The 9,822-nt window shown below is 48.7% G+C and overlaps 1 protein-coding gene across 1 annotated transcript; it reads left to right on the forward strand.

Moving 5' to 3' along the window:
* The first annotated feature begins 305 nt into the window (after positions 1–305).
* TXNIP (thioredoxin interacting protein) lies at positions 306–6,965 on the forward strand. Its single transcript, XM_026717634.2, has 8 exons — positions 306–798; positions 1,995–2,067; positions 2,178–2,325; positions 2,686–2,788; positions 3,412–3,668; positions 4,401–4,557; positions 4,813–4,964; positions 5,267–6,965. The coding sequence occupies exons 1-8, from the start codon at positions 549–551 to the stop codon at positions 5,303–5,305; spliced, it is 1,179 nt and encodes a 392-aa protein (XP_026573419.1). The 5' UTR covers positions 306–548; the 3' UTR covers positions 5,306–6,965.
* Positions 6,966–9,822: the final 2,857 nt, after the last annotated feature.

Below are 9,822 nucleotides of genomic sequence, written 5' to 3' on the forward strand. Positions count from 1 at the left end.
CCCACCCGAGACGCCGCACCTGATTGGCGAAGGACGTAGCGTTCTTTTCTTTTGTCGGATTTGGATTGGTCGCCTGAACCGTCACTCAGGGTGATGGGTCTTTCCCGGCTGCTGGGGTGTTCAGCACGGCCGGCAAGGGCTTTCCACACACGGTGTCCACGCGCCGCCGGCTGGTCTCCGATTGGCTGCCGGGATCGTAAACTCGGCGAGGGAGCCAATGGGAGCGCTGTTCACGAGCTCAGCACGCGGGTCCACGAGCCGGCCGCATGGCGAGCGCTGAGATCAACAACGGAGGGGCGGGGAGAGGAGGGCGGGAGCGGGTATAAAAGCCCCGCCTGCGGCACGGACCCGGCCAGAAGCTGGGAAGCAGCTGAGCGAGAGCAGGTGTTTGCGTTCGTTCCGAAAAGTGACATACGCCGCTCGTTCTGTCTCGCTCTTCCTAGTTCTTTAAAAAGGAACCTCTCGGGAGTCCGGAGAGGCGTTGCATTTTATTTTTTTTGCAATCTCTTCGCGTTTTTGCCATTTGACATACACCGACCCACAAAACCATGGTGGTCTTTAAGCGGGTCAAGGCGTTCCGGCTGGAGTTCGAAGAGAACGGCCGCGTGTATTCCAGCGGTGAGAAAGTGGCCGGCCGCGTGGAAGTGGAGGTGGCCGAGGTCACGCGTGTCTCGGCCGTGCGCTTCCTGGCCTGCGGGGTGGCGCGCGTGCTGTGGATCCGGGGCCCGCAGCAGTGCAAGCAGGAGATGGAGTACCTGCGCCACGAATCGGTGCTCCAGCTGGAGGACCAGCCCACCGGTGAGCCAGCGGGGAGCTTCGCCGAGGAGTTCGGCTTTCTTTCTTTTGGGGGGGGGGGCTGCTTGGGGAGTGGGGGACTCCAAGTCCCATGCACCTGAGGCGGGGGGGGGTGGGGAGCGCCCCTATCGGTGGCTTTCCATGTTTGGCATGGCTGGGAGCGAGTGGGCATCCTCCGGATCGGGGCGTCTCGACCCTCAGCCGCTTCTGAGAGGATGGACTACAACGCCCAGGACTCCCCAGCGCAGTTATGGGAGTTGTAGTCCGATCCTCTTTAAAGAGTGGCCGGGCTCTAGTCCTGCCCTGGGCTGAATGAAACAAGCTTTTGGAGTAGAAATAGCAATCTTTCTCTGCTAAAAAATCTCTTCCAGGACCTTAAAACTTAAATGAAGTCGAATTTTAAAAAAACTTTCAAGCTTTTGGCCGAGGCTTCCAAAACTTTTAAGGTCCCAATTTTCCTAAGCAAAACCCAGTTTTGCACCCCTGAGTTGCCTGGGTCTGCAAATATATTGAATGCGTATATTCAATTTCTACAGCCACCCAGTTCATCCAAGTGAATCTGCCACCTTTGGAGTGAAGGAAGGTTTTAGGTGCGAGGAGGAACAGATCCTCTTTTAGAGAAGTTTGATAAACCAAGAAGAGCTCACCAAGGAGAGAGCAATTCCCTAGGGGGTCTTTAAAATGCCCTTTTTAAGAAAAAGACCCCCACTTGCCTGGAGTGGTACAAGGTCGTCTGCTTGAGCAAGGGGGGGGGGGTTGGATAGAAGACCTCCAAGGTCCCTTCCAACATGTGAGAGAGGGAACTGGGAGGAGGAGGGGCATCCTGGAGTTTTTAAATTTTGCCTGAGTTGGCTGTTTCCCAAGACAAGACATTTTGGGTGGTACAGGATGTCCCTGGCAGGAGGCAATTCTGGCAATCCGTTTTAATCGGAAGCGAATTCCCCAAACTACCCAGGTGTTCCCTTTAGAAGAGAGGCTCTAGCTGTCAAAACTTGGCTGGAGATCACAGCTAACTCCTTTCTGAGTTTTTAAAGAAGGTGAATGAACGCTGTTGCATTTTTTTTTTTAAATTTTAAAATGGGGAAACCTCTGGAAACCCTTTGAGGAAGGTTCCTCTTTGCTGCTGCAAAGGTTAATTTTCAGCGTGAAAAAGAATCCACAAATCTGATCCCTTTCTTTTGTTTCTTGTATTTTTCTAGATAAAGATGGTTCAGTTTTGCTGAGACCTGGAAACACCTACCAATACAAGTTCAACTTTGAACTGCCCCAAGGGTAAGTAAGAGATCAAGTAAAGACTATTTAAATCGGGGTAAAATCTTCCCATCCATCGTGGATCGGCCTTTGTTCTCCTTTGTCTGACCTCCTGCTTGGGTTTCTTTCAGGCCCCTCGGCACCACTTTTAAGGGCAAGTATGGCTGTGTGGATTACTGGGTGAAGGCCTTCTTGGATCGCCCCTCCTTCCCAACTCAAGAGGTGAAGAAGCGCTTTGAAGTGATGGATCAGATTGACGTCAACACTCCAGATCTGATGGTAACTATCCCCCTGTTGGTTTACTTTGAGCTTTGCTGTCCATCAATCACGCCAGGGTTACATTAGTTAGAATTTGCAACTTTAAATGCCTGGATGTTTTTCTGTCTTTTTCTGCCAATCTTCTCCCAAACTTTTTGGGTGAAGTTTTGGGCTTGTGCAGTGACTTCCTTGGATGGGAGTTAATCGCTTGCGTCCAAGGGAAGCAAAGCAGAACGTCTCTGGATCATTAGTTTCTAACTATGACTTGAAGGAAGTTGGCTAGGGAAGAGTTTGCAAGGGGAAAAAAAATCCAGTCAAACATAATTTAGAGTGGATCAGATGCTTGTTATCAAGTACCTGACTTTTATTTTGTCTCTCCAGTCTCCTGTCTCAGCCAAAAAGGAGAAGAAAGTTTCTTGTATGTTCATCCCAGACGGACACGTCTCTGTTAGTGCCAGGATTGACCGCAAAGGATTCTGTGAAGGTGAGATTCCTGCAGCATGGCAATTCTTCTGCATTTTACCTCCCACCTGGTAAACCTTGTTGGTAAAATTCATTTAGCTCACCCACTGAAGGCGGAGCAGATATAAAAAACAGGGTTGCCAACACTTGAGTTTTTAAGTCCAGATCTGGGGTTTTGATCTCTGTCTGGGATTCTGGGTGTTTTCATTCCAAAATCTTAAGCTTTTCTATGTTCATGACATTATATTGCATACGTTTAATAGGTAAAAGTAATTTCATTCAAGGCTCATTTGTTATCTTAGGTGTTTGCGTAGATTCTGGGTTGATAAGTGTGGAAAACACTAGGTAACATTTAGTTTAAAGGTTGGAAGGGGTTACCTAGGGTTTTTGTGTGTGTAGATCTGGGTTGATTTGAGTGAAAAATCTTGCCTTAAATAGATAAACAACGTATCTAGGTTTTTGTGTAGAATCTGCATTCAAACGTGAAATCTTGGGGGTGTCTTGTTTAGAAAACCTCACAGGGAAACATTGAATTAATTTGAGGGATTTATAGGTGACTGGAATACAGGGTCTTTTTTTCTCAGGGCAGAGGCTTTTGGGGGCTCTTGAGGGTCTAACACCGTCCTCTCCTCTGCCTTCCTCCAGGCGATGACATCTGCATCAATGCCGACTTCGAGAACACCTGCTCCCGGATCGTGGTGCCCAAGGCAGCCATTGTGGCCAAGCACACCTACCTGGCCAACGGGCAGACCAAGATGTTCTCCCAGAAGCTCTCCTGCGTCCGAGGCAACCACATCACCTCCGGCATGTCCGAGTCCTGGCGGGGAAAGACGCTCCGAGTCAGGAAGATCAAGCCATCCATCCTGGGCTGCAATATCCTGCGAGTGGAGTATTTCCTGCAGGTGAGCCACCTTGGAGGCAAAAGAGGCCCGCTCCCACGACTCTTGCCCCTGTTGCAGGTCGGGTTAGAGCTAGTTAAATCAGTAGAAGAGGGGGGGATATTTGTAGCTCGGGGTTTTATCTGTGAGCTTGCTTGGTTTCCTGGCGGACGTTTCATAACGCAGCCAGGAACCTCATCTGGTCTTCATAGAGGAAGGTGGGGATTGTGAAGAGGAAGATGGTGAGGCGGGGAGGGGTGTCCCTGGGGCTGTCTTGAGCTTGCTGGTTTTCTTGCAGCTGGTCTCATTGCCCATCTAGCTCAGGGGTCTCTCCAACCTTGGCAACCTTTTAAGACTGGTGGACTTCAACTCCCAGAGTTCCTCAGCCAGGGAAGCCAGTTGAAGTCCACCAGTCTTAAAAGGTTGCCAAGGTTGGAGAGACCCCTGAGCTAGTTAACATCAGCGCTAGGAGCTAACCACAGAGCCCTCTTCAAGCACTTAGATCAAGCCTCGGGGCCCGGTTTTTAATTCCTTAAGCTGTTGGTCCTGTCCAGCTTCAAACTGGCTCTGGCTTGGCCCCAGAGCCTAAAGCCCAGGGCCCCACCCTAAGCCACTTTCCTCCAAGGACGTGCTCCGGAGTGCCCCTGTTTTGGCTGCCTGTGGGATTAAACTTTGGAGGAAGGAGTCCCTTAACCAGGTGTGACTTTCCCGCCAAGCCAAGCCCCCTCACCCCGTGTTCCTCTTGCCCTTCCATAGATCTACGTCAGCGTCCCCGGCTCCAAGAAGATCATCCTGGAGTTGCCCCTGGTCATTGGCAACAAGTCCAGCTTTGGCAGCCGCAATTCCAGCATGGCCAGCCAGACCAGCTCCGAGATGAGTTGGGTGGACCTCAACATCCCCGATACTCCAGAAGGTGAGGAGCCCCTCTCCGAGGTCCTTTAAGTCCGCCTGCTTCAACGTCCAGGGGGAGAAGGGAAAGTCTCCGCACCGACCTCCGTTTGGAGGTTGGCTGTGATGGTGGTGGGGCCTTCTGAGGAGCCTCTACCCACCGCCCTATGAGCCTTCTCTCTCTCATGGGTTTTGTAGTTGCAAAGGATCTAAACCTTGCGGTGTCCTCTGCAGCCCCTCGACCCTCCAGAACTGACCTTTGCTCTCTTTCCCCTCTTAGCACCTCCGTGCTACCTGGATATCATCCCTGAAGACCACCGGATCGAGAGCCCCACCACTCCACTCCTGGATGAGCTGGACAATTCTTTCGACAGCCCCATCTTCATGTACGCTCCCGAGTTCAAATTCATGCCGCCACCAACCTACACAGAGGTGAGGCTGCTTCTGAAGGGAAGTGGGGAGGGGCTACTACCCAAGTCAGTTTTGGGTAGGGCAAGTTATTGGGTCTTGTAAGCGAGCAGGCAGGGTCTTTCCATTGCGAGTGAGTTCAATCAATAGAGCTGGAAGGGGACCTGAGAGGTCTTCTAGTCCAGCCCCCTGCCCAAGCAGGAGAGCCCTAGACCATCCCAGACTAGTGACTGACCGTCCAGCCTCTTCTTAAGAAACCTCTTAGATCTTTTTAGCTTGCACATATATTTCATCTCCATTTTACACGTTTTTTCCCCCCCACCCAGGTCGATCCTTGCACTGTGAACAACAACATTGTCCAGTGAACGCTGAAGGAAACTCCGGTGTGGCTGTGATTTTATCCAGCTTCTTTCTGGACTTTTTCTTTTTTCAAAAAAAAAAAAATTGCCCTTGGTAGCAATTCTGCAACGCAGCAGAAGAAAAGGCACAGAAGGAAAAAAAAAAAAACCTTCCAGGTTGTCAAATTGACCTCTCAGGAAACAAAAGTCGCCGCGGAGGAGCCGAAACCGACTTCCTTAGTGCCTTAGCACACCTGGGTTCCAGATGACCAAAAAATGGGGGCGTGTATGAGGGGAGGGAGGGGGCGTTTCCTTCCTCAGAGCCCCTCGGTGGCAGAGCACGCGCCCCCCTGCAAACTGACCGGTGCCGATGCGATTGTGAGGGGGTGTTAAGAGGCAGCTTCTTGGAAGAAAAGTCCTGTTTGTGTGTCTCATTGTTTTGTCCCCCTCCTTGACAAGGAAAAGGGGGGAGGAAGGCTCAAGGTTTTGGGGGGGGCTTGGTAGTCCGCTCTACAGATTTTGTAGGCGGTGTGTGACGTGGATGGCGCAGGCCTGGAGGGTTTTGATAGGGGAGAATTTCTTTTGAGCTGCTCATATTGGTGGGGGCTGGTTTTTTTTCCAGCCTTTTCGGTGTTTTTTTTTGTTTGTTCAAACCCCACCAACCTTGGAAAGGGAAGGAGCATGTCAGGAGGGAAGAAGGGGGGCTAGGAAGAAAAGGGGATCGGAGGCCGGAAAGAGGAGGTGGTGTGAGGAGTGGGCTTCCTTCTCACCAGCCTCGAGGTGGGAGAAGAGGTGAGAGAAGAGAAGGAGTGTGCGGGGAACCGCTGTACAAGCAATAAACCGCGAGGCATCCAAAGGCGGAAGAGCCTAAATCTGCAAAAAATAAAATAGTCTGTAAAGCTTGTTGAACAATGCAAGGGGAAGAGCGCTGACTTGGGTCCTCCTGGGTTGTTTTTGTATTTTTTATAGCACTTAAATCCTGTATTTTTTTCCTTTTGTCTATAAACCTGTTAAGCAAACCCCACCTGTCGTCCGCAAGGGAGAAATCCCTCTTTTGCCTAGGATCTCCTTGATAGGTGGGGATAAGTGTTAGTGTTCTGGTTCAGAGGTAGGGTGGGGGGCATAGGTCGGCAGGTTTGAGGTGGGAGGTCATAGATGGGAGGAGGAGGTTCAGCGGCCCCATTGAACCCCCCCACCCCACCCTTTCCGGGGGCCTCGGGAGACCAAAAACGCTCTTGTCAAATGGGTGCCAGAAAATCTGCATTTTTAAAAAATAAATGAATGTACGCAGAGATGATGATCCATAGCAAGAGCTTCAAGATTTTGAGAAAAGCCGTGTGGGAAAGCGTTTATTTTTGGTCACTGGCCGTCCTGCGACACTCCCGATGACTTTGTGTCGACTTTTGTGTGTTTTCTCCCCGTCGGGGAAACAAAAAATGCACTTGAAATGACTGCACTGCATTGCCAAAGTGTTAATTCATCCCAGATGTTGTCGCCACAAATACTTTTGTGTGTGTCACAAATGGGTGTGCTGGTTATTTTTTTCTTTCTTAAAAATGTGTTTTCATTTCACTTGTTCTGCTTGTGTTTTTGTATTATCTGCAACTTAATTATATTTTGTACCGTTGAACTAGGACTTATATAAAAAGCCATTTTTTCCTAATAAATTATCAAAACATTAAAACTGCCAAGTGTTTTTGGTTCTGATTTGGGGGGATCGTGGCTCAAGATTGGTGTCTCTGAACAAAATTTTACAGGTGCAAATAAATACATGCAAGTATGTAAGCACTTAATTTGCAGGTGATTCTTTACACGTTGTGTGACCGTAATGATTGCAATCCAAATAGAGCCTGGAAAGGGATGGTCTCGCTTAACAACTTGAACCCTTACTCTTCTTGACTCTGGACGTTAAGTGAGTGTTTCTCTTTAAAAGAGGAGCACAAGGTTATTTTTTCAGGGGTCACTGCAAGATTTGGGCCTGCTTCTCACCCCTTCAGGCTAGCCACCCAGCAGGATGGGGGCTACTACGTCCCTGCGGTCAGTTGTAAGGGTGTAGGAACACGGATGCGGGGGTCCTGCAGTGGCTTGAAACTTTGAAGCCAGTTTGTAAGTAGTTTTTGGGTGGGAGTGGGGGTGAAAACTGGGTCATTAGTACCCTTTGGGGTGGGCTCTGCCCTAACTTTGAAAAGACTGAAGTTTTTAACATCCTGATACTGGCAAAAATGAGTACAGCCATAAGTGGAAGATAGATCTGGAAAACAAAATCCCACTTTAATCATTCTATGCCTCAAATCTTTCCAGCGATGTTTCCTTCCAAAAATTTTCCTCCTGCAAGGAGGCAGGAAGAACAGAATAACAACACTCTTGGAAAGGACTTCAGAGGTCATCTAGTCCCAACCAAGCGAGAGATCGATATTCTGGACAAATAATTGTCTGGTCTTTTTTATTATACATTTTCATTTATTATACATCACGTTTCCATTTCTGCAATGCCAGCGTATGGTTGTATCAAATCTCATTTTAAGTACACATAAGTTTTATACACCCTGATTGCAACCATTTTTCTCATACAATGTGGTTTTCTTTTGAATATACATTTTACATCATAATTACAACCATTATTCTCCTAGTTATACCGTGCAGTAGTTAGTCTTCGCCTCCAGTGATGCACCCATAACTCCTTGGCACCAAGGGTTGGGTGGGAATCAAAGTAAAATTTAACTGATAAACTGGGCGTTTGGATATATCATCATCCTGCTGATACTGTTGGTTGTGTAACCTGGAAGTCTCCGTTTGGCTACTCTCCCAGTAGCTACTCTACTTTCAGTTCTTCGGACTCTCCCGCACAAAATGGGAACATCTGCACAGCAAGCCAGGATGCGTTTGTGGTTCAGCATAGTGTATGGAGTAGGTCATCCATCACAGGCAGACATAATCTGGTTTGGGTCTACTACAGGGGTGCCCAACCTTGGCAACTTTTAAGACTTGTGGACTTCAACTCCCAGAATCCCTGAGCTAACATGACTGGAGGAGGAAGAGGAGGAATTCTGGGAGTTGAAGTCCACAAGTCTTCAAGCTGCCGAGTTTGAAGATCCGCGTCTTAAAGCATGCTGGCTGGGGAATTCTGGGAAATGCAACCCACCCCTCAAAGCCTGCTGGCTGGGGGTGGCGGGGGGGGGGCGTGTTCTGGGACTTGAAGTTCACTTCTCTTAAAGCCTACTGGATGGGGAATTCTGGGAGTTGGAAATCCGCCCCTCTTAAAGCTTCCTGTTTGGGGGGATTCTGGGAGTTGAAGTCCACCTGACTTAAAAGTTGCCACGGTTGGACCCACATTGTATTTGTGTTTCATCCACCTGGATCGAGTGTGTTGTGCGAATCCTTTTTTCTAAGTGCTAGTTTATTTTCTAGTCTTTTCTCCCCCGATGCAACTTCAACACGCCAACCCAATGCAGGTACTCCTCCCCGCTTAACGCCCCTTCAGCGAGCAAAATTATCATGGCACTGAACAAAGGGACTGAGTGCACAAACTTAGATCAGTTTCAGCCCCCCCCGGCCCTTTCCCTGGTGACCTGGCATTAAAACCACCTTGACTTGTGACCCTAATTTTGGTCTCAATTGCGGTTGTAAGTCGAGGAATGCCTGTAACGGTATTGGAAAGTCGATTTTGAGCGAAGAGTGCGCCAACTCTGGCAACCAGGCTGGGCCCAGTGAAGCCTCCATCCTGGCCTGCCCTGAGGAACGTGGGTCTCCCAAGCCCTGGCCTTGAAGGAAGGCATTAATCAATCGATGTATTGATCCCTGGAGATTCGAATGCTCCCAAAAAGGACGTAGGAGAGAATTCGTGGAAATGTTCCTCTTGCTGCGCCTATTTTGGGACTTCCTTTGGTCAGATCTGCTGTTGAGGGAGCAAGGAGAGGCTGTGAGATAGGTGGGGCGGGGTTGTTTTTCAGCTCCCAGCAGAATGACAGAATAGCAGGAGAGTTGGAAGGCACCTTGGAGGTCCTCTAATCCAGCCCCCTGCTCAAGCAGGGGACCCTGCAACCATTTCAGGCAAGTGGCTGTTCAGTCTCTTCTTGAAAATCTTCAGTGATGGAGCACCCACCACATCTGGAGGCACGCTCGACTCAGAATCATAATCAGAACAGAGCCGGAGGGGTCCTTAGAGGTCTTCTAGTCCAACCTGCTCGAGCAAAAGGCCCTACTGAACTGTTAATTATTACTATTATGGCTGATTATGCAATCAGTCAGGTGCTGAGACTGGATTTGGCTTTATTTTATTTTTTGTAAAAGTTTAATTTCAGTTTTCCACGTCTTAAAAACAACTTTCTTTAGTGAACAGCGTGATCCCGGGTTTTCACATTCCCATACAAACATGACTTTGATTACATACTCATCTTTCACATTTAGTTTCATATCTTACCACTACTTTACATATTTTCTATTAATTTTCTCAAATACTTTCCTCAAGCTTATTTAATAAATGTTCAGTTCATTTCTTGACCTGTTTCTTTTAACTTTAAATAATTCTCATACCTTCATATTCA

The sequence above is a fragment of the Pseudonaja textilis genome, chromosome 16 (assembly GCF_049901715.1).
Source record: "Pseudonaja textilis isolate UNSWEBS1 chromosome 16, rPseTex1.2, whole genome shotgun sequence".
In the NCBI taxonomy this organism is placed as follows: domain Eukaryota; kingdom Metazoa; phylum Chordata; class Lepidosauria; order Squamata; family Elapidae; genus Pseudonaja; species Pseudonaja textilis.